The 25,928-nt window shown below is 44.2% G+C and overlaps 1 protein-coding gene across 4 annotated transcripts in view; it reads right to left on the minus strand.

Moving 5' to 3' along the window:
* Positions 1-25,928, minus strand: part of PALD1 (phosphatase domain containing paladin 1) — a 492,251-nt gene that overhangs the window by 167,488 nt on the left and 298,835 nt on the right. For all 4 annotated transcript variants that reach the window (XM_063961440.1, XM_063961441.1, XM_063961442.1 and 1 more), the window contains 4 exons: positions 18,907-19,023; positions 17,034-17,213; positions 10,085-10,282; positions 104-244 (listed from right to left, as the gene is read on the minus strand). In XM_063961440.1, the coding sequence (XP_063817510.1) occupies positions 104-244; positions 10,085-10,282; positions 17,034-17,213; positions 18,907-19,023 (636 nt within the window). The remainder of the gene's footprint in view (positions 1-103; positions 245-10,084; positions 10,283-17,033; positions 17,214-18,906; positions 19,024-25,928) is intronic.

The raw sequence follows: 25,928 nt of genomic DNA on the forward strand, positions 1-25,928 counted from the left end.
AGTGTACCCCACTGCAGAAAATGTAATTATTATTATTATTATTATTATTATTATTATTATTAAAAAAATGGTAACAACTACATTATATTGGTTTGGTACATACATTGAAATGCCAGATGGTGAGTAATGCAACGACCATCGCTGTTGTTGTCCGCCCTTTGCCTCCGTGACAGTTGAATACAAAAGCTGCATTGGAGTCTTCAGCGAGTGTGCTCTTCATTGACTGGAGAATCATGTCAAAATCCTGCAATACAGACAAGATGCTGAATTCCTATGGATGCAATGAACTGTATAATCTGGCTCAGGACTTGGTGCACAGGGAATGGCTTTTTGGCAAGACTGCGGCAATAGTGTTTAAGGATACATCTGTATCATCTGCAAGTTCAGAAACACCTTTATCATCAACACAACACATCTACATGTATGGTCCCATATCTTTAAACCCCTGTATCTGCTTTTTCGAAAACACCTATAATTACATTATTATTCTTTAGCAGGTGTATACGAGGTACTGCACTTTGGGCCTAATTCAAACCTGATCGTAGCAGCAAAATTGTTCTCTAATGGGCAAAACCCAACTCTAACTCTCTCTGCAAATGTTATATCTGCCCCACCTGCAGTGCACATGGTTTTGCCCATTAGATAACAAATTTTGCTGCTGCGATCAGTTCTGAATTAGGCCCTATATTCTGACATTTCACATTAAAATACTTTTAAAAAGTTATCATCTCTGAAGAAGCAAATTCTAAGGGGTGATTTCTACCACTGCAATACACATTACTTACATTGGATTGTTTAATTGAATAGCAAAAAATCATGGCTGCGAGTTAATTTGCTCTAAAAAAAAGTTGTGCGACTTAAAGCAAAGTTAATTAAACCTGCCCCACAGAGTCAGGGGCAATGGTGAATTCAAAATTCGCTGTCTATATTATGAATGTCTACTTTTTTAGAACAATGCACGACAGTGGAACCGATGGTCTTCACTTTCTGTCAGGTGCCTCAACACCCGTCTCTTCAATACATAAAGAAGAAGAAAACTAAGCAGAAGGTAAGAACACTAGGTTACCTCTAGATCACCCTTTACAGGATCAATCTCCACGGCACTCACCTTAACTAGATGAACAATGTTCACATAAAGGTTTCTTTAGGAATTGCCATGTGCTTTTAAAGCCTGGCTTCTACCTTCATGCCTGGACTTAATAAAAAAATCCAATAATTCTTAAATAAACATTATAATAGCTGTATTTGCGGTATTGTGACCAGGGCTGCCATAAAAAATGAGGAGGCCCAGAACTGACAAATTTGGCAACTCTGGGACACGATTGTTTGCTGCATTTATACAATACTAGTGAGAAATTGGGGCCGCCAATCTTATTCATTTACTTTCATGCTGCACACTGTATTTGGCCCATGCAAGAGAGTTAGTAACTACACTACTTGCTTGGGATGTGTGTAGTACAATCATTAGCAGAATATACGTATGTGTGTTTTTTGGACATTGATTTCTTGTATGAGACAGTATCTCTAAAAATAGGAATTTAATACCTACCAGTAATTCCTTTTCTCGTAGTCCGTAGTGGATACTGGGGATCTGTACTTTAGTACCATGGGGTACAGATCGGGTCCACTGGAGCCTGGCACTTTAAAACCTTTAGTGTGTGTATGCGCGTGTTGGCTCCTCCCCTCTATACCTCTCCTACCAGACTCAGTCTAGGAAACTGTGCCCGAGGAGACAGACATACCACAAGAGAAGAAAACAGGTACAACAGCGGTGAGGCACTAAGCCAACACACAACCATAACCGAAAGGAGGGCGCTAACCAGAACAGAGGATAGCAACACCAACCTATCCAGGATAGCAAAGCTATCCCAACAACATAATGGGAACGTAACTGCGGGCAAACCAAACACTTACTCAGGCAAGCAGGAATCGAAGCACTGAGGCGGCGCCCAGTGGTGGTCATTCCGAGTTGTTCGCTAGCTGTTTTCGGTCGCTGCGCAGTGATCAGACAAAAAAACGGCACTTCTGCGCATGCGGCGCAATGCGCACGCGCAACGTACTTTCACAACAGCCGATGTAGTTTCACACAAGGTCTAGCGACGCTTTTCAATCGCACTGCTAGCCACAGAGTGATTGACAGGAAGTGGGTGTTTCTGGGAGGTAACTGACCGTTTTCGGGGAGTGTGTTGAAAAACGCAGGCGTGTCAGATACAAACGCAGGCGTGCCTGGGGAAAAGCAGGCGTGGCTGGCCGAACGCAGGGCGTGTTTGTGATTTCAAAACAGGAACTAAACAGTCTGAAGTGATCGCAAGCTAGGAGTAGGTCTCGAGCTGCTCAGAAACTGCACAATTTTTTTTTGTAGCAGTGCTGCGATCCTTTCGTTCGCACTTCTGCTAAGCTAAGATACACTCCCAGAGGGCGGCGGCTTAGCGTTTGCACGGCTGCTAAAAGCAGCTAGCGAGCGAACAACTCGGAATGAGGGCCAGTACCCACTACGGACTACGAGAAACATCCTAGTGGATACTGGGGATCTGTACTTTAGTACCATGGGGAAGTCCCAAAGCTCCCACACAGGTGGGAGAGTGCTGAGACCCCTGTAACACCGCCTGACCAAACTGAAGGTCATCCTTGGCCAAGGTATCGAACCGAAAGAGCTTAACAAAAGTGTTCGAACCAGACCAGGTAGCAGCTCGGCACAACTGCAAGGCCGAGACACCCTGGGCAACCACCCAGGAAGAGCCCACAGATCTCGTCGAGTGGGCCTGAATAGACGTCGGCTAAGGCAGAGCCGCCGAAGTATAAGCTTGTTGAATGGTCAACCTGAGCCAACGAGCAATTGATTGCTTAGAAGCCGGATGACCAATCTTGGTGGCATCATAAAGTTGTCAGATTTCCGATGACGAGCAGTCCGTTTGACATAAATCTTCAGAGCCCTCACCACATACAAGGACTTTGGACCATCGGAAACGTCAGACAACACCGGAACCACAATGGGTTGATTCACATGAAAAGCTGACACCACTTTTGGCAAAAACTGAGGTCGAGTCCTGAGTTCCACCCTGTCTTCATGAAAAATCAAATAAGGGCTCTTACAGGATAAGGCCCCCAATTCAGAGACACGTCAGGCAGACACCAATGCTAATAACATCACGGTCTTCCAGGTGAGAAATTTTAACTCCACCCTATGTAAAGGTTCAAACCAGTCCGATTGAAGAAAGGACAGAACCACATTAAGATCCCACGGAGCCGTGGGAGGTACAAAGGGCGGTTGCATATGAAGAACTCCTTTAAGGAAAGTCTGTACTTCCGGCAACATGGCAAGCTGTTTCTGGAAGAAAATAGAGAGTGCTGAAATCTGGATTTTGATGGAACCTAAACGTAGGCCCATATCCATGCCCGCTTGCAGGAAAAGTAGAAAGCGACACATTCTAAAACGGGAGAAACCTTTCTACTTTCACACCAGGAAACATACTTTTTCCAAATACCATGATAATGTTTAAACGTAACTATCTTCCTGGACTGGACCTTGGTGGAAATGACCCGGGAGGGAAGACCTTTTCTAGCTAGAATCTCTTTTTCAACTTCCAAGCCGTCAAACGTAGCTGCTGTAAGTCTGGATAGACGAATGGACCTAGTTGAAGAAGATCCTTTTGAAGCGGCAAAGGCCAGGGATCTTTCAGAGCCATAGTTAGGAGGTCCGAGTACCACGTCCGTCGAGGCCAATCTGGGGCAATTAGAATTGCTTGAACGCTTTCCCTTCTTAGTCTTTTTAGAACCCTTGGGATTAGCGGTAGAGAAGGAAACAGGTACACAAACTGGTACATCCATGGTGTCGTCAGCGCGTCCACTGCTACAGCCTGTGGATCTCTCGTTCTGGAACAGTAATGGCATGACTTCTTGTTGAGATGAGAAGCCATCAAATCTATCTGCGGACAGCCCCACCGCTGGGGATGTAGGCCTCATTCCCCGGATGGAGGTCGTGTCTGCTGAGGAAGTCCGCTTCCCAGTTGTCCACTCCTGGAATGAATATGGCTGAGATGGCCCTTGCGCTGGCCTCCAACCAGATGAGTATTCTTGACACTTCTCGCATCGCCGCTCTGCTTTTTGTTCCCCCTTGTCGGTTTATGTACGCCACCGCCGTGGTGTTGTCCGATTGAACCTGGATCCAGATCCTTAAGGAGATGGGAAGCTTGCATATCCCTGGAACTGGGCCCCTTGGGTCACAGCCCTTCAACCCCCGGAGGCTGGCTTCCGTTGTCAGTAGAATCCACGAGTGGATATTGAAATTCCTGCCTTCTACCAGGTGAGGAACTTTTAGCCAACCTAACAGAGAAATCCGGGCTTTCGGAGATAAGGTCACTTCCTGATGCATGTGAAGGGTGAGACCCCAACCATTTGTCCAGCAGATCCAGCTGAAATGACAGTGCATGAAATCTGCTGTATTGGATTGCCTCGTAAGCAGCAACCATCCTGCCCAGCAAGCGTATGCAAAGATGTATGGAAACTTTGCGAGGACGGAGCACTGAGCAGACCATGGCCTGGATAGCCAGGGCCTTGTCCATCGGAAGAAACACCTTTTGAGACACCATATCAAGTATCATTTCCAGGAACTGAAGACGTTGGGTCGGATCCAGGAAAGATTTCTGGAAATTTAGGATCCACCCATAATCCATAAGCAGGCGAGTCGTCAGATTGATGCTGTGCAATTGATGCTCACTGGACATAGCCTTTATCAGGAGGTCGTCCAAATAGGGGACTATGTTGACTCCCATCATGCGCAGTTGCAGCATCATCTCTGCCATGACTTTCGTGAAGACCCTCGGAGCTGTGGACAGGCCAAAAGGCAAAGCCTGAAACTGGAAATGGTCGTCCAAGATGACGAACCTGAGGTAAGCCTGATGAGGGGGCCACATGGGAATGTGTAGGTAAGCAACCTTGACATCTAGGGATACCAGGAATTGCCCCTCTTCCAGACCGGACACCACTGCCCTCAGGGATTCCATCTTGAATTTGAACACCCGCAGATAGGGGTTTAGAGACTTCAGGTTTAAGATGGGTCGCAACGAACAGTCTGGTTTTGGAACGACAAAAAGACTGGAGTAAAAACCCCTGATGTGTAACGGAGGAGGTACTGGAATCACCACCCCTGTCTGCAAAAGCTTTTGAATGGTCTCTTGCAAGGTAACTTTTGCTGCGGGCAAAACTGGTAAGCCCGATTTGAAAAATCTGTGAGGAGGAAGGGCTTGAAATTCCAGCCAGTATCCCTGGGAAATGAGGTCCCTCACCCAAGGATCCCGGCAGGATTTCGCCCCACGTGGGAGAAGTGTTGAAGGCGTGCACCCTTGCTGCCGGGGCCAACCGTCACGCGGAAGTTTTAGCGCCAGGGGATCAGGTCTGGTCCAGGGATGCAGAAGTTGCAGGTTTACGCAACTTACCACGAGATCCTCTCGGAGTGGTGGAGACTCCCCGGCCCCTGCCTCCGAACCTTGCCACATGAAAGGACTGCAAGGAGGGTCACGTGTAAGAATGTCTAGCAGGTGGTGCAGCCGACGGCAGATAGGTAGACTTACCCGCCGTTACCTGGGAGATACATTTATTTAATTCATCCCCAAACAAGGCATCACCTGTAAAGGGAAGATTTTCGACACCCTTTTTGGAATCAGCGTCCGCTGACCATTGATGTAACCACAGAGCTCTGGTGTGCCGAAACAGCCATAGCAGTAGTGAGGCCATTTATCTTACACAATTCCTTAATAGCCTCGCTCATAAAAGTTACAGCATCCTGTATGTGTTGCAGCAGAGTAATTACCTCATCCTGGGGCAGGGAGTCTAATCCATTAATAATATTATTGGACCACTTGACTAATGCCCTGGAAATCCACCCACAAACTATTGTTGGGCGCAGTGCTACGTCTACTGCTGTATATATTGCCTTGAGAGTGGTCTCAATTTTACGGTCAGCATGGTCTTTTCAGGATATAGCCCCTGGCACCGGCATTACTAATTTCTTAGACAGTCTGGACACAGACGTATCGACTGACGGGGGGTTTTCCCATACCTTCCTTTCCTCAGCTGGGAGGGGGAAGGTAGATAGGAACCTCTGAGGAATTTTACATTTCTTGTCAGGGTTTACCCATGCCTCCCTGGCCAGGGAGTTTAATTCCTTTGACACAGGAAAGGTGGCTGAGGTCTTGTAAAATACAACTCCTCACCTGGTTCTGCCTCCTCATCTGGTATGTGAAGAACTTCTCTTACAGCATAAATGAGGGCCTCCACACCAAGGGACAGAGAGCTGTCCTCATCCATATCATCATCCACATCAGGCTGATCAGAATCTGACTGGAGCACCTGTGGCAGTGAGCGTTTATGTGAAACCAACAGAGGGGGCTGAGAAGCCTTTATGGTATCTGCTGCTTTTGCCATATAATCAATAGACTGTTTCAACACCTGTCTCTCCTTTTTAGCTGCACCTAATTCTGAACGGACATTCTGAATCATGCTTTTAAAATTATCTAGCCAGTCAGGTGCCTGTGAACTGTGTCCCTGTGGAGATAAGGAGCACTGTTCACACATGAGGGACCCCGCTGAAGAAGGGGTAGAGTTACAAGCAGCACACATAACCATGTCAACAGACATATGTTCATGACTGTAATACAGCGCAGCTCACTGAAACACCTCCACACAGACCCTAGAGAGCTCCTGGAGTGAAACTGAGGAAAACGGAGAGCAGCACTCAAAACACAGCAGCACAGTGTGTGAAATTATGTGTATAACCTTAAATGTGCAGCAGAGATACCGCTGGCGTGCTCCCCTCCCTGATATGACCCCCTGGCATCAGTACAGAAGTCTGCAACAGTGAGGGTCCATGGAAAAGCAGCGTGCATGCAGCCTTGATGAACTGCAGCAGAAAATGGCGCCTTCCTACCTCTGGTCCCGCTCTCCCCACCTCTGACCCTTTGTAATGGCACGCGGTCCCTTAGTATTTTATACTGGCTGATGTGCATACAAAAACAGTACACCCAAAGCCTAAATGACAGGGAGCACTGCGGAGCATGTGCCCTGAGCCAGTGTAGTCCACAGTAAGCACCGCAGCTCGAGGCCCGTGACCGCCGCGTTACACATTCCGCCAAACTGCATCCGGGACCCGCTAACCGGGACCAGGGTGTTAACACTCACTGCACCTGACGATCTTCAGCATCTGTTAGAGGGTGGGGGCTAGCTGCTGGCGTTGGCACACACAGTAATGGTTTGTGAAACAGCACCTCAGGAGCTCAATGTCCTGTCAGCTGGGATTACGAACCATTAACCCACAGGAGGTTGGTTCGGGTTCCCCCTCTAAGTCCCATGAAGCAGGTAGACTGGTTGTCAACCAGTACCACCTGAAAATAAATAACTAAAATAAAAAAAATTAAATAAAGGAAACTCTCTGGAGCTCCAGAGAAATGCACCTGGCTCCTTGGGCACTACTTTTTTCTAAACTGAGTCTGGTAGGAGGGGCATAGAGGGGAGGAGCCAGCACACACATACACACACTAAAGGTTTTAAAGTGCTAGGATCCAGTGGACCCGATCTATACCCCATAGTACTAAAGTACAGATCCCCAATATCCACTAGGACGTAAGAGAAATATGCAGTTACTATTTATTTAACTAACCTCAAAGTATAACCTAGTATTTGTACCTTCAATACTGGATCAATTCATGTGTTACACTCCACCCCCCCCCACCAAAATTCTAGTAGCTTGTCATCACCTTCCAATTCCAAAAGGGCTGACAGAAAAAGTTTTAGGGTTTCTATATTTCATGGACTCTCATTGGTGATTCACAATCATTTGGCAGTTTTTCAACTGGCGGGGTTTCCTCAGTGTCTAACACCAAAAGCAGATCCATCCTCCTTACCTCTGAAACCTAGTTTCATGAACTCTCATCAACGATTCCGGAAATAACCTACCATATGATAAGCAACCTACTGCCACAGCAGACTGAGTTGGTGATTCAGACCTGATAGCTGCTGTGCGTTTTCGAACAGCGGGCGATCAGGTCACAACTGCGCATGCGTATGCACCGCAATGCACAAGCGCGTCGGACAACAACAATGGGTATCGCCGGTCAGTGACAGGATGCTGCAAAAATTCCGATTGCATGGGCGTTCGCAAGGTGATTGACAGGAAGAGGCCGTTTGTGCGTGGTAACTGACCATTTACTGGGAGTGTCTGGAAAAACGCAGGCGTGCCAAAGCGTTTTCAGGGAGGGTATCTGACATCAGCTCCGGCCCCGATCAGCCTGTTCTCATCGCACTGTAGGAGTACGTCCTGGGCAGCGCAGAGACTGCACACAGTGGATTTTAGCACCTCAGAGTACACATGCGATCACACACTTGCATGGCATATTTACACTCCCCCTTGGGCAGCACCTATCTGAATGCAGGACAGCAAAGTTAGCAGCCCAGCAATCAGGTCTGAATCACCCCCTGTATGTGCCCAATCTCGTCCGATCTTGGAAGTCATAAAGTGTAGGGCAGAGTCAGTACCTGGTGGGAGACCCAGGGAATACTCTGTGCAGTAGGTCTCGGCTAACGGAACTATTTCCAGTCTAACATTGACAGCAGATTCATCCTAAATCCTTCTTTCTATCTAATCTCCCTTGGTACTGCATACTAGAGCAACTATTGTTACTCCGACAAGAATGGGCGGTAACATCAGGATTTTTTTCTTACTACCCATGACTGCATTAATATTTCACTTATACGTAGTTACTATGGTGCGCTGAGTATAGTCCAATTCCAGGACCTTTATTATATGTCCCCCCCTGCCGTTTATCATCCACTTTAGGGACTAAAGGGTAAATTCCCAATATGAGATCCATATGGTGATCATAAAGGGTGTAGGTTAATAACCTACACCCTAGACCTCTTATGCTAGGCTTAGTGGTTAGAGATTCTCTCGTTTTCATTTTCTTATAAAAATGTTTCATGGGGATTCTGATTTTAAATGTCTTTAATAAATGTTACATTTTAAACACACACATGATTTGTTTCGATCCCGTTTAAAGAGTGCGCCAACAAAAGGTTTTTTTTCTCTCTCATCTCTTTAACTTTTAACAACTTGCCTGGCTCAGTCGCATGTGATGTGACCGGAGCCAGAAATAAGTTACCAGACCAGGTCACGTCATATGCGATGAAACTGCCCCACTGTGTGTCCCCCGTCGTGTTGATTAAGAGATCCGTCCTGCACAAGCTGCAGCAGAGGGAACAGATCATCAGTCCCCCTGACACACGCTCCGTGCTCTGCGTGTGTGAGTGGGGAAATTCCTATGGGGGGGGAGGAAGGAGGAATGTCAATTGCCAATGGGGGGTGAGAAGGTATTTTCTAATGGGATCCTATGGACATGGGGGATGGGGGAGGGGGGAGGGGGGGGCTTCAAAACATCCCCTAGATATATATATTTTTTAAATAAAATATTTAATATATTATTAAAAATACTTTAACTTTAATAGGTTATTTCTAAAAATTGCAATTTCTGAGCAGTTTTGTGTGGAAACCTTGTAGATTAAGTGGTTAAGAACCTCCAGCACTTTCCGTATGGCCACGGACAGCTTTTTGTATGTCCTGCTATCTCAGCTCTCACATTTTTGGGGTCTGGGATGATTTTTGCACCTTTTCATGCACTTCTACGAATTGCCATTTCTAACTGGATCTTGCATATCACAGGGGCTCGCAAGGCTGTAATGTATGGGAGTTTCGTGATGTGAGTTAGCATTTGCAATTCTGATTTCATTGATCCCAAAGTATCTCATCTATGTAATGCAAATCTATTTTAAAACTGTGCTCCTAGATGATCTACCAGCAACGTTTTATAATGCCTCCGCACACTAGAAGGAGGGAGGCGAAAACACCTTGTAAAGAGGATAATGGAGGCTTCATATGGTCACTCAGTGGAGAAAACAAATGCTCAGCCACACCAAAATATGATTAATGATTAATGTCCTTCTATATCTTTGGAAAGTCCCAGTGTTATGACAACAACACTTCCTCTTTTATTTGTGTACCCTATCAATTGCCATTCTATCATTTCCTCCTGGTTACCTGTTCCCTGGGAGCGCAGAAATCAGGAATGGGGATTCTTCGGTACACCAGGCCTGGACACGCGCTCTTCTGCTGGTTAAATATTTCCTGCATTGTCTGACAGGTCTTAAACATCTTCATTTGCTTCTCCTGTTCCAGGTAGACCTCCAGCCACTTTTGTGAAGTCAAAATATGATTTGCAATCGTGGCTTCTAATTTCTAAGAAAAGAAGATAAGGTACAGTAATGGTAAATCACCAGACTACAACTGGTTTTATTAGCAGAGATGAATAGGGGATGCAGGTGGATGATCTGAAAATAATTTCACGATACTAGAACTCATGGGGAACTTTTACATTTCTTCTGCAGTTCTACAGATCATTTCAGATCTTACTCCCAGACAGATTATTATATTTCTAATATTTTTCATATGTAAAAATCAGCATGCTATTAGATAAAAAAAAACCTAAAAACAAAATACAAATACACAGACCACATACATGAAGAGGAGGTGAAGCAGCACATGTACCAAATAAACAAAAATGAAATATGTGAAGACAGATGGTTGCTCTTTTGTCAATCTTAGGGTATGCACACACACTTTCAATGTGTCCAGTGGATATCTTATCCTAACTAAATTTACTAACTTGTGCGTTTAGTTTAATGAGCACTTAACATGAACAAACATGTTCCTTATACAGAACACACACACAGTGATCAACGAGAACGCTGAAAGGTGATGAATGCAGCACATCCTACTGCCTTGTGATTAGGATTTACGTTGAGTTCACCCCAAATGCTTTCATGTACAAGTGATATCGGTTATTGTGTTCTGTTCGAGGTGCGGGCTAAACTGCAATCAGCGAGATGCTATAAACACAGGTAAATTGAGAAAAATTGTGGAGGTATGTATGTATGTATGTATGGAACAAGCCACAAGTACATTATTGGGAGGTGATAAGATGTCTCCGAAGACTAGTAGTCTATTCAGCATTACTGGACACAAAACTGGGTATAAAAGAGATGTAAAATGTAGATCAGCAAAATTTCCAATCCTTTTCCCTCATTCTGCACTTTTGCAAGTTTCACTCACTGAATATTCTAATCACATCACAGGAAAGAATACCTTGGCCACTGTTTTCCAGCCACATGTATAGACTAAAAAAATCTGCATCTTGTGGCACGTTTACACTTCATTCCAATGGCTCACACAGGGGGAGTTTCTGAGTACCCAGAAACCGCCTCCTGATGGGCCAAATATTTTATTTTGAGACTGAAACAGATTAGTTTCCGTCCCTATACTGGCCATCGACATTTGCCCGTGCATCATCCACTGGTCACTGTAGAAGCAGACGCGGTGGCTAATGCAATGACAGTAAAATATTTCCTCTCACGTGGTCAATCACTGTGCTCACTCCCGCAGTGGTTGGTGACTGGAGCAATGGAAGAGGTAGGAAAAATAGGAATTTTGTACCTACCGGTAATTCCTTTTCTCGTAGTAGATACTGGTGAAATGTACATTCAGTACTGTGGGTATAGATCGGGTCCATAGGAGCCTGGGCACTTTATGAATTTAATAGTGTTTGCTGGCTCCTCCCCTTTATGCCTTTCCTAGCAGACTCAGTCTAGAAACTGTGCCCGAGGAGACGGACATACATGAGAGAAGGAATAACATGTAAAACGGTGAGGCAACGAACCAACACACAATAGGAAAGCAGATGCACACCCGAGCAGAGGAGAGCAACGCTAACCCTATAACGATAACATTAACCAACATGGAACAGGGGGCAGCACCAGCAGACCCAACCAAGAACACTTACAACCTAGTAAGCAGGAAAACGAAGCACTGAGGCGGGCGCCCATTATCCACTACGGACTACAAGAAAAGGAATTACAGGTAGGTACTAAATTCCTATTTTCTCTAACGCCCTAGTGGATACTGGGGAAAAGTACTTTCAGTACCGTGGGGAAGTCCCAAAGCTCCCAGAACAGGTGGGAGAGTGCCGAGACCCCTGCAAAATCGCCTGACCAAACTGAAGGTCATCCTTGGCCAAGGTGTCGAACTGTAAAACTTAACAAACGTGTTTGACCCAGACCAAGTAGCTGCACGGCACAACTGTAGGGCCGAGACACCCCGGGAAGCCGCCCAGGAAGAACCCACCAACCTAGTCGAGTGGGCGTGTACGAACTCAGCAGCGGCAAAGCTGCCAAAGAATAGGCTTGTTGAATGGTCAACCGAAGCCAAGATACAGGGCATCCAACTTTGGCAGCGGCACAAAGGACAAGCAGCGAGTCAGACTTCCTGTGACGAGCAGTCCTCGTGACGTAAATCCTCAAAGCCCTAACCATATCCAAGGACTTTGGAGCAATCGACATATCAGACAGTACCGGAACCACAATCTGTTGATTAATGTGAAAGGCCGAAACCACCTTCGGCAAAAACTGTGGGCAAGTCATGAGCTCCGCCCTATCTTCTTGAAATTTCAAATATGGGCTCTTACAAGATAAGGCCCCCAATTCAGACACACGCCTAGCCGAAGCTAGGGCCAGTAACATTATAGTCTTCCAAGTAAGATACTTCAATTCTGCCCTATGTAAGGGCTCAAATCAATCCGACTGGAGAAAGGTCAAGACCACATTAAGATCCCATGGAGCCGTGGGAGGAACAAAAGGTGGCTGGATACGAAGAATACCATTCAGGAAGGTCTGTACTTCCGGAAGCACCGCAAGTTGTTTCTGGAAGAAGATGGAGAGAGACGAAACCTGCACCTTGATGGAGCCTAACCTTAGGCCCATATCCACGCCTGCTTGCAGGAAGAGCAGAAAACAGCCCAGTTGAAACTCAGCAGGAGAATATTTTCTACTCTCACACCAGGAAACATGTCTTCCAGATATGGTGGTAATGTTTTGACGTGACCCCCTTACGGGCCTGGATCATAGTTGAAATAATCTTGGAAGGGAGACCTTTTCTGGCTAGAATCTCCTTCTCAACCTCCACGCCGTTAAACGTAGCCGTAGTAAGTCTGGATAGACGAACGCTCCTTGTTGAAGAAGTTCCTCCCGGAGCGGCAGAGGCCAGAGTTCCGCCAGAGACAGGGTCAGGTGGTCTACATACCAGGCCATTCGATGTCAATCTGGGGCAATGAGAATTGCATGAACGTTTTCCCTTTTGAGTATTTTTATAACTCTGGGAGTGAGAGGGATTGGAGGAAACAAATACACAAACTGGTAAATCCATAGCGCTGTCAGGGTTTCCACTGCCACTGCTTGTGGATCCCTCCCCCTCCTCCAGACCAGAGATCAACACTCTCAGGGACTCCATCTTGAACTTGTACAAACGTAGATATGGGTTCAGAAATTTTAGATTGAAGATGGGCCTTCCGGCTTCGGTCAACGAACAGACTGGAGTAAAATCCTTGCGATGTAACGTAGGGAATACTGGGACCACAATCCCCGTTTGTACCAGCTTTTGAATGGCGTCTTGCAAGGTAACTCTTGCTAAGGGTGAAGCTGGTAAGCTGGACTTGAAGAATCTGTGAGGAGGCGTTGTCTGAAATTCCAGTCGGTAACCTTGGAGTACGAGATCCCTCACCCAAGGATCCCAACAGGACTGTGCCCACAAGTGGGTGAAGTGACGAAGGCGAGCACACACCTGAAAGACGCCCTGCTGCTGAGGCCAACCGTCATGCGGAGGCGTTAGTGGAGGATGATCCAGAGGTCTGGTCCAGGGGTCCAGCAGCAGCTGGTTTACGGGACTTACGATTTCCTCTAGCCGCAGTAGAGCAAGTGCGCTGACCAAGTGCACAGCCACAGGGCCCTGCGGGCCGAGACCGCCATAGCCGTGGTACGACCATTGATAAGACACAATTCGTTAATTTCCTCACTCATAAAATTTGCAGCATCCTGGATATGATGCAGTAAAGATCTCCTGAGGGAGTGAGTCAAACCCACTTATATTATCAGACCATTTTATCATGACTCTAGAAATCCAGCCGCAGGCTATAGTAGGCCTTTGAGCTATTCCTGCTGCAGTATAGATAGATTTGAGGGCAGTCTCAATCGTGCGATCAGCGGGGTCTTTTAGTGAAATAGACCCAGGTACAGGCAGTACAAGTTTCTTAGACAGCCTGGACACTGACGTAGCCACTGACTGGGGATTTTCCCATAACTTCCTATCCTCAGAGGGGAAAGGATAGGTATTGAAAATACGCTGTGGAGTTTTAAACTTCTTGTCAGGGTTAACCCACGCTTCTCTAGAAAGCGAGTTTAATTCCCTAGAAATGGAAAAAGTGGCCGAGGATTTTGGTTTTACATTAAAATGCAATTCCTCATCTGGTTCCGTCTCTTTATGCGGAATGTTGAGCACCTCTCTAATTGCATAAATCAGTGCCTCAACACTCGGGGATAGAGAAGCGTCTTGCTCCATGTCTGCCTCTCCCTCATCCAGCTCTGGTATTTCCGTAGAGAGTCAGATTGCAGCACCTGTGGGAGCGCACGTTTATGGGAGGCCAACAGGGGTGGACGTAGAGCCTGTTTGTGATCAGCATGCTGTACCAGCATGGTATCAACAGAGTGCTTAAGGCTTAGCCTTTCTTGTCTTGCAGTTGTCAACTCTGTGTTAATATTATGAATCAAACTTTTGAATAATTCTAACGATTCAGGCTCTTCTGCACTACTAGCCTGATAGGGCAGAAAACATTGATGACACAGTAAAGATCCTTCCGGAGAAGGAGTAAATTTAGAGTTACAGGAAGGACACACAGCCTTTTTCCCTGACATTCTAATGCAGAAAAAACACACAGACTGAGAGAATAACACAGTGCAGTAACAACACAGACAGTGAAATACACAGTAACCCCAGACAGTTCTACTGGAGTGACACAGAGAGAATTGGGACCAGAACACTATACCCAGGCAAAGCAGTACTCCGCTGGGAATGATATCTGTGTTTGTATATTTAGTAAGGCAATGTGTTATACTGCTAAATATGCTCCACCTTCCTATAAGCCCCCTGGTACCAGTACATATGGTGGATCAGCAGGGTCAGTGGAGGAGCAGCTTCCACATGCTGCCTTTCAGTCAGCAGCAGCAGGAAATGGCGCCTTTTCCGCCTCTGGTCCTTTAGTGGCACGCGGTCCCTGCAAAGATTATACTGGCAAATTATGTTAAAAATATAACCAAAGGAAGTTTAATAACCCCCTTAACTGTGCCGCCAGTGTTAGGTCCGCGGCGGGCACCGCAGCACGTATCCCGTGACCGCCGCACCCTTTTGCCACCACGTCACCGGGGACCCGCTAGCCGGGACCCCGGTGTAAACACTCCCAGCACCTTTGGCGTCTACTTCGGCATCTGTTAGGGGGTGGCGGCATGCTGCTGGTGTATGCACACACAGTGTGGTGTGTAAAACAGCACCTCAGGCGCTCAGTGTCCTGTCAGCGGGATTATGAATCCATTAATCCTCAGGAGGTTGGTTCGGTCCCCCCCTAAGTCACACGACACAGGTAGACTAGTTTCCAACCAGTACTACCTGAAAATAACAAACTAAAATAAATTCTCAAGATAACTCTTGGAGCTCTCCAGCAATGCACCCGGCTCCTTGGGCACATTTTCTAAACTGAGTCTGCTAGGAGGGGCATAGAGGGGAGGAGCCAGCACACACTATTAAATTCTTAAAGTGCCCAGGCTCCAATGGACCCGATCTATACCCACAGTACTGAAAGTACTTTTCTCCAGTATCCACTAGTATTAAAGTCATGATTGTGGACGGAAGGCAACATGAGAGCCTCATCTCTGAAGCCCATAAGATTTAAATTGTTAAGACAGGGTCTCGCCCCCTTCCCCATGTGGCTCCCATTGACAAAGAGAGTAATCCCTAAAGTCTACTGGTTACAAAATAATACTTTATTGCTTCATTATGAAAACCCTTGTAGTAATTATTAGAGACTAGTACAACAGAGAATCATCTCCAGGGTAACTGAGCAGACATTGCACATTCTATCTATAAATTCCCTGAGTTGAGAATTTGTATTTTGTTTTGGTCAATTGACTGACATACCTCTATACTTAAGTGATGCTTGTGTTGAATTGTTTTATTTTGTCTATATGTTGATTGCATGATCTGATCACTTTTAGTTTTTCTCTCACAGTAGTGATCCTTAGACATTGTTTGCAGGGTCATATTAGACAACCAGACACATATCTGGGACAGGACTTTTACAGACAGTAAAGTTTGATGCGAAGTTTATTTACATTTGTCTCTCTTCATTTGCTTTGGTTTTCTAGTAGGCCATTATAAATCACCTTCTTTCCCAAGATAAAATAATGGACACTGAGCTGTGTATTGACTAAAGTGCGGGTTTCCAGAAGTGGAGATGTTTCCCCTAGCAACCAATCAGATTGTACTTATTTATCTAGCACGTTCTAGTAGATAATAGCTAGAATTGATTGATTCCTATGGGCAAATCTACAATTCTATAAACCAGCACGTTAGTTAATATACTCGTGAATGTTGACAAGGAAGAGGGCATGTGGGGTATAGTCACAAGCGCACTGCGGCCAAAAGCTGGAAAGATCATAAATATATTTAGGACCTTAATATATAATAATACACTTTACACTGGTGCAATTGAGTTCCCACCTAAATATAACTAATCTATCATCTAAAACTTGTCTTGTGACTTTTACGAAATATATTGTCTTATTTCTAACTTTCAAGCCTGCCTTTCAGCTATGTTATTTTATAAGCTGCTTTTTTACTTTTAATTTAATGATCAAGAACACAGAGGATAGATGCTGTCTAGTTAGAACAGAATCTAATGCAGGGATGCGGCAGAGCGGAGTCGGTAACTTAAAGCTACTCTTTCTAATCACTTCATTAACCTGGCTGAACAACACAGAAGGACGCTATAAGAATAAAGTAAAGCAAATCATAATATTGCAGTTAGCAATGAGTGATTTCCCATGAGTTATACCTCCAGTTGTTCTGGTGAAGTCACAGGTACTGCAATATGCTGTTCCAAATGGTCCTGCTCCCTCGGAGTATATATCTGTTCATTGCCTTCAAATATAACGTCCTCTCGAAGGTTCACCCACAGTACTTTGGAATATTTTCTCTTTGCATCTGTCAGATAGTTGAGTACACAACCTGTGGCCTGGGTACATAAGCAATGTGAACTTAAATAATCACCCGATCAGTTTGAATATCTAAAAAGTCACAAAGTTAATATACAAAATTAACTACCCCATTATAATTGGTATACATCCTTATGTATTGTACGTTTATTGTAATGTTCTGGTATATGGGAGCTTCTTGTGGGAATATGATCCACTTATGCATTTGCCCCATCCTTATCACAGCATTGTTTGTGTCTTAAGAAAAGTTATAGACTGGGAAATAGCAAATACTGTACTAGCTCAGTGGCTTCTAATTATTGTAGACTATGGTAGTGCTGTGACTCACGTTTCCTTTTTGGTGAAATACCAATATGAAAATATAGTCTAAATAAAATCAGTGTTATGAGTAGGTTTGAAAACCAGAGCAGATTACAACTCAATGCTGCCATTTTCAATTGAAATATGCCGAACATAAAGCGTGGACCAGGGCCATTTCTAGGGCCGGGCAAGCCGTGCGATTGCACAGGGCGCTGTCGCTGCTGTCTGCAGCTGTATTATACGCAGACTAGCCGTCTGTGTGTAATACAGCTTAAAATTTCCCTGCCAATATGGCCACTTGGATGGAGACATGCTAGAGGTTCTACTGGGCTTCTAGTTACAGTGAATGGCCATAGGGTCTCAATACCCAGAAGTGCTTGGATCACGATGAGACGCTGGCGGCCAGGAGAAAGGGGGGGGTTGTGAGCACCCACCCCTCTGACAATTATCAGACACTTTAAAAGTAAGTAGCCTGTGCTGCTGTGTGTTCCATCATTTGCAAGGGGCATTACTGTGTATATTATGGTGTCTGGGGCATAATGTGTAAAAGGGCATTACTGTTTGGAGCATATTATGGCGTCAGGGGAATAACTGTAGGGCATAATGTGTAAGGGGCATATTATGGTGTCAGTAAATAACTGTGGGGCATAATGTGTAAGGGGCATTACTGTGTGGGGATTATTATGGTGTCAGGGGTGTTATTCAGTCTTTTCCTGCACAGTCACACCCCTCCTCCCCCCTCTCTTTCCCCACACATGCCTTTGTTGCGCGCAAATTATCCTTTTTTACATTTATTTCCAGGGGGTTTGGCATGAAACATATTGGCTAGAAACAGCTCTAAATGATCTTTTAAGACATTTCCTCTGTTAAACCTGAATTATTGTGTTATCTCAGTTATACACGCTTTGAACACTACAGAATAGGAACGCTGGTGTCTAAAAAAACAGCAAGAGCAGTTTGGACAACACACATGTAGGGCTTAATAAAAAGTTAAACAAATAAGGTGACAATGACTGCAAATCTACTAGTTGTCTCAGGTGGCAAGATGCTGCTAACAATTGTGCATTCTTTAGCTTAGGGTTATGGAGAAAATACTCTTTTATCGTGGCATATCTTTTCCACCTAGTATGGAGCAGATGAGACTGCCAGCTCATGAGGACTAGTAGTAATCCAGGCACAAATGCTAGCTCTGCACATGTGAAACTACACACAGTCTTCCTGTGTACGCCTCTTTTGAGAAAAGTGCACCAGATTTATTTTAAACACTGCACCGGGCTCTAAATCTGTAGGTCATCATTTGTAACATACATAGAAGCTCAAATTCAATTCTCTGCTGAATGAAGTAATATATATATATATATATATATATACAAACCACACGTGAAGAAAGTATATAAGTTTGATATACTGCACCTTTGAACTTGGCTGGGCAGTGCCATAAATGGGCATTTTGGGCACCCTTCTAAAGTTGGCTACGCTCATTTCTTTCACAGTGCTCAGCACATCCGGTGAATACCGCTCATCCAATACCTGCAGGAGACAACAGCTGCATAAACACATTTTCTTCCAAGTACAAGCTCATATATTGCTTCTTAAAAAACAAACAAACAAAAAAACAAAACCCAAAAACAATTGCTGAAGCCTTTCATCTAATTGGGCTAAAACACTCATTCTAAAATACTCACCTGGCAAATAAAGTCAGTACTGTGGACATTTAAAGTTGCAATATCCATAAAAATAACCAGGAAATTGCAATGAAGCTAAGGTACAATAAAGAGAAAAAGATAAAATAGCGCAAATGTGTGTAAGGATAGCAGATTTGTAAGTGGTGGGAGATTACATAAATACATTTCTGGAGAATGTATATAATGTAATTAAATCTAATAATATATATAAATCAACAGCACAGATTTTCTCAAATGTAAAAAGAGGAAAAGAACATGTAGTATATCCACAACCTGAGGTGGATGGTTTATGCGTTTAGAGATATATTGGCTGTGAGATAAATTGGTACTAAGAAAAGTTCAGTTTGCAATGAAAGGACCCCTTTTTGTGCACATATATATCCCTAACAAGTGTCATCTCTTAAACATTAACACTGCTACAGAATTTACCTTTTGCCTTCATATGTTCCTCCGTTTACCGATCCTTCCCTATTTATATACTCCCCTTCTTCCCCTCTCCCTATACCGAAGACAGTATTGGACATATTTTTAAAACCAATATTAACTTTATTGAAACTCTAAAGGTACATAATAAATTGTTGCTGAAAGATTTCAATGGATATGATATTTGTTAAATCTGAACCACAATATATATATTTTTCGCACCTACAATTCAATTGTGGATTACCGGACACTCTGGGGTAAATTTACTAAGATGGGAGTTCTATTTAAGGATATCCGGACTACAGGTCGACACCAAAAAGGTCGACACGCCTTAGGTCGACACCAAATGGTCGACACACCTTAGGTCCACATGGGTTTTTCAAAACATTTTTTTTAACTTTTCATACGTTACGATCCACGTGGACTACAATTGGGAACGGTAACCTGTGCCGAGCGCAGCAGTAGCGGAGCGAAGCACCTTGCCCGAAGCATGGCGAGCGAAGCGAGCCATGCGAGGGGACGCGGTGCACTAATTGGGGTTCCCGGTCACTCTACAAAGAAAACGACACCAAAAAAACATAAAAAACTAATGTCGACCTTTTTCCATGTCGACCAATTGGTGTCGACATAAGGTGTGTCGGCCTTTTTGGTGTCGACCTGGAGTCCCATACCCCTATTTAAGATAAGTTCAATTACAAAGCTCTGGGCAACAATCAATACCACAAGAGCAGGTCCTCTCTAATAATTGTGTCCGAAAAAAATAAAAAAAAATAAACAAACAAATGATGAAGTTTATCTATTTAAGTTTAATTATTACTATAATTGCCTCAGATGTTTATATGTTTTTATTCAATATTTAAAATGGTGTGGAAAAGAAAGAAAAAGTTTTAGTGTATACCACCCATTACAGCACAGGTGTGATTAACGATTCTAATAGCAAAGAGTATTTATTTAGTACTAGCTGGAGTACCCGGCGTTGCCCGGGATTTTAAGAATGTCTGTTTCCATAAATAAATTTAAATATTAAACAACACAGTATAAATAACATTGTAGATAGCTGAATACCCGTGCTTCGCTACGGGATGAGGATGGTAAATGAGAATGATAGTTGTTCGATAATTTACGTTGGTTGGAGATCTAGTATATAGGCATATCTTGCTTCCCTGACGCACTTTTTGTAGTGACCGGACCCCTTTTTGGTCCCCCAAGGGACCCTGCTCTTCCCACTATACAACTCTCAGTCTGTGGCTTCCTGCTGCCTCCATTCCCCTCCTCACATCATGTCAGTGCCCCTGTGAAATTATCAATTTATTTACAGTGTCTTATATAGCGCAGCACATTATGTATCTCCTGATATACTCTGTGCTGCTGGGGACCTTGCTACTTCCACTATATAACTCTCAGTGTGTGGGTTCGTGCTACCTCCATTCCCCTCCTCACATGTCACTGGCCCTGTCACATGCAGCCCTGTCATCACTGACATATCATGCATGTCCAGATATAGTGTGTGCTGCTAGCCCACCCCTAGGGGTGCTAGTGGTGTGTTACCCCCACAGTGTTTGTTCCCAGAGTGTAAGTCATATGTGTACCAAGTGTGGTGTAAATTGTTGCAGGCATTCCAGAATGATGCTGTCTGCTGAAATACTCTGTGCTCCTGCCCTACCCCTAGTGGTGCTAGGGGTGTCTTCCCCACACAGTGTTTGTTCCCAGATTGTAAGGTATATGTGTACCTATTTTTGAGTACATTGCTCCAGCAATTCCGGAGTTATGCTGTCTGCTGATATACTCTGTGCTGCTGTCTCCCATTCTAGGGGTGCTAGGGATTTCTAATTGTTTTAGTTGCCTCGGCCGTGTTTTAATACGCTCGTATGTAAAATTTCACGATCATAGTTTGTAAACTGTGGATTTGTATAGAAAGACAGGACGACAAATTTTCGCTTTTATATAGTAGATTATAGATATGGTGAGACATGCGTATTATGCCTCTGATAAAGAAATGATACAGTGAAACGCGTTAGGTACTTCTACTCCTGAGCTGCTGTTAGGTTGGCACTCTTGGCGTCTCTTACATGCATCAGATTACATTACAAGGACTTTGGATTTTATCCTTACTCACAAAGCAAGGCCTCGTTGGAAGGATACTGGTCATTTCACTTCACTTTTATTTCCTTGCATCACAGAGAAACCACACACAGAGCTTCCGCACAAAGCTGCAGAAGATTCAACTTCCCCTGGTACGCTACTATTCTATTACCCAGGCTCCACATGTAGTGTGTCTCCAAAAACATTGATGAATATACAGAACTACCACAACGCGGGACTGCACCAAGCTGCAGAGAGATGGATATATCCCCAGGTATTTCACATTTACAAACCGCATCACCCATGTGAACATGACTTTTTTTTGGTACCAATTTATCTCAAAGCCAATATACCTCTAAAAGCATATAAGCTATCCAGGGGGATGCAGTCACATGACAGGCGGTCGGGATCCCGGCGTTCAGGATGCTGACGCCGGGATCCCAATCGCTTGCAATGCAGACAGTCGGCAGAAGGGCTATTATTATAGAAACATAGAAACATAGAAACATAGAATTTGACGGCAGATAAGAACCACTTGGCCCATCTAGTCTGCCCCTTTTTTATTTTATCCTTTAGGCAATCTCAACCCTTTTTTAACCTTGATTCTTTGTAAGGATATTCATATGCCTGTCCCAAGCATGTTTAAATTGCCCTACAGTCTTAGCCTCTACCACCTCTGATGGGAGGCTATTCCACTTATCCACTACCCTTTCTGTGAAGTAATTTTTCCTTAAATTTCCCCTGAACCTCCCCCCCTCCAGTCTCAATGTATGCCCTCGAGTTCTAATGCTTCTTTTCCTTTGAAGAATGTTTCCCTCCTGAACTTTGTTAAGACCCTTTATATATTTGAAAGTTTCTATCATGTCTCCCCTTTCCCTTCTCTCCTCCAAACTATACATGTTAAGATCTTTTAGCCTTTCCGGGTAAGTTTTGTGATGTAGGCCATGCACCATTTTAGTTGCCCTTCTTTGTACACTCTCTAATGTATTTATATCCTTCTGGAGATAGGGTCTCCAGAACTGGACACAGTATTCCAGATGGGGCCTTACCAATGACCGATACAGTGGCATTATCACTTCTTTTTTCCTGCTACTGATTCCTCTCCCTATGCAACCAAGCATCTGACTTGCCTTTCTCATTGCTTTGTTGCATTGCTTTCCTGCCTTCAAGTCACTTGAAATAGTGACTCCTAAATCTCTTTCCTCCTCAGTAGTTTCCATTATAGTACCCTTGATACTATACTTAGCCTTTGGGTTTTTGAGACCCAAGTGCATGATTTTGCATTTTTTAGCATTAAACTGTAGTTGCCACGTTCTTGACCATTTCTCAAGCCTAACTAGGTCATCAATCATTTGTTTGACCCCTCCCGGTGTGTCTACCCTGTTGCATATCTTTGTATCATCTGCAAAAAGGCATATCTTCCCTTCAATACCATCTGCAATGTCACCAACAAAGATATTAAAGAGAACTGGACCAAGTACAGATCCCTGGGGTACTCCACTGGTAACATTTCCCTCCATAGATTGCACTCCATTAACTACAACTGTCTGTTTCCTATCCTGCAACCAGGTTCTTATCCATTTCACTAATTTATAATCCACCCCCAGGCTTTCAAGTTTATTTAGCAGTCTGTGATGTGGGACAGTGTCAAATGCCTTACTAAAGTCTAGATATGCTACATCTACAGCTCCCCCTTGATCTATTATTTTCATCACAGAGTCAAAAAAGTCAATAAGATTTGTTTGGCATGATCTCCCACCAGTAAATCCATGCTGTTTTGGATCCTGTAAGTTGTTTGATTTAAGATATTCCACTACTCTTTCTTTTAATAGTTTTTCCATTACTTTCCCTACTACTGATGTAAGGCTTACTGGTCTGTAGTTACTTGCTTCTTCCTTGCTTCCACTTTTGTGCAGTGGAACTACATTTGCTCTTTTCCAGTCCTCTGGAATATCACCTGTATTTAGTGACTGGTTAATTATTATTATTATTATTATTATTATTAGTACTGGAAATGGGTCTGGGGTGCGGTTCCCCCTGATTGGAGTGGCTGGGCTGCTGTGGGGTAGCACACTATTATATTTATTTAGCACCCCCCTTAACACTGTTATTAATCCTTTAGGTCTTTTAATTACACCGTCACTAGTGTATCACTTTTTGCATACAGATTTTGCGTTCCCTTTAATTAACACATACTAACACTTTACCTTCTCACATGTGTGCTGCCCTGGGGTGGCTGGCCTATGCCGGTTTGTGGGGTTCTGCACCCCAGGCCCAGATATAGTATTAGGTTTAGGACCACCAGCATCAGAGGAGCCTTGTCGAGGCCTGGTGGCTTTGCCATATTTCTGCAGATATATGTAACGAAGACCTCTGGATTTCTATTATATGTAGGTTTTCAAGTCATGTTACCCATATAGTTTGGTGTGCTGGGGGACACCAGGGGTTAATCCCCATCCTGTCTCTTGCTTAGAATTACCCCTCCCTTTCAAGCACCTGAAGTATATTGTCAAATTGATATGAGCAACTTGCATTCTGTTTTGCTAGTATGAGAGGCATAGATGGGACCAGTGTTTGGAGGGCATGCTGGTTCCTACAGTGCCATATGGAGATCCCAGGGGTGTCTCCAGGTAAGTTAGCTCTCAATTTGGGTATATCTGTTAGGTGCCATTATCATGTGGCACTATATTTAGTATGACCCAGAAGGGCTATTATTATTATTATTATTATTATTAGTACTGGAAATGGGTCTGGGGTGCGGTTCCCCCTGATTGGAGTGGCTGGGCTGCTGTGGGGTAGCACACTATTATATTTATTTAGCACCCCCCTTAACACTGTTATTAATCCTTTAGGTCTTTTAATTACACCGTCACTAGTGTATCACTTTTTGTATACAGATTTTGCGTTCCCTTTAATTAACACATACTAACACTTTACCTTCTCACATGTGTGCTGCCCTGGGGTGGCTGGCCTATGCCGGTTTGTGGGGTTCTGCACCCCAGGCCCAGATATAGTATTAGGTTTAGGACCACCAGCATCAGAGGAGCCTTGTCGAGGCCTGGTGGCTTTGCCATATTTCTGCAGATATATGTAACGAAGACCTCTGGATTTCTATTATATGTAGGTTTTCAAGTCATGTTACCCATATAGTTTGGTGTGCTGGGGGACACCAGGGGTTAATCCCCATCCTGTCTCTTGCTTAGAATTACCCCTCCCTTTCAAGCACCTGAAGTATATTGTCAAATTGATATGAGCAACTTGCATTCTGTTTTGCTATTACCCAGGCTCCACATGTAGTGTGTCTCCAAAAACATTGATGAATATACAGAACTACCACAACGCGGGATTGCACCAAGCTGCAGAGAGATGGATATATCCCCAGGTATTTCACATTTACAAACCGCATCACCCATGTGAACATGACTTTTTTTGGTACCAATTTATCTCAAAGCCAATATACCTCTAAAAGCATATAACCTATCCAGGGGGATGCAGTCACATGACCGGCGGTCGGGATCCCGGCGTTCAGGATGCTGACGCCGGGATCCCAATCGCTTGCAATGCAGACAGTCGGCATGCCGACATAGAGACTATTCCCACTTGTGGGTGCCCACGATACCCATAGAGTGGGAATAGAACATGTGGCGAGCGGCTGCGTGGCGAGCGCAGCAAGCCTGCAAGGGGCTCCATTGCGGTTGCCACCTTTCGCCGACATTCTGGCGGCGGGCATCCTGCAACCGGTATGCTGACCTCCGGGATCCAGGCCGCCGGCAAAACAATCCCAACCCCATCCTGGTCAGGTTTTACCTATACAACATGTACTTTTTCTGATATATATATATATATATACATACACACACACACACACACACACAGGTTGAGTATCCCATATCCAAATATTCCGAAATACGGAATATTCCGAACTACGGACTTTTTTGAACAAGAGTGAGATAGTGAAACCTTTGTTTTTTGATGACTCAATGTACACAAACTTTGTTTAATACACAAAGTTATTAAAAATATTGTATTAAATTACCTTCAGGCTGTGTGTATAAGGTGTATATGAAACATAAATGCTTTCTGTGCTTAGATTTAGGTCCCATCACCATGATATCTCATTATGGTATGCAATTATTCCAAAATACGGAAAAATCTGATATCCAAAATACTTCTGGTCCCAAGCATTTTGGATAAGGGATACTCAACCTGTATATATATATATTTATTTTGTTTGAATAACATTGT

Source organism: Pseudophryne corroboree, chromosome 3 (assembly GCF_028390025.1).
Source record: "Pseudophryne corroboree isolate aPseCor3 chromosome 3, aPseCor3.hap2, whole genome shotgun sequence".
Lineage (NCBI taxonomy): Eukaryota > Metazoa > Chordata > Amphibia > Anura > Myobatrachidae > Pseudophryne > Pseudophryne corroboree.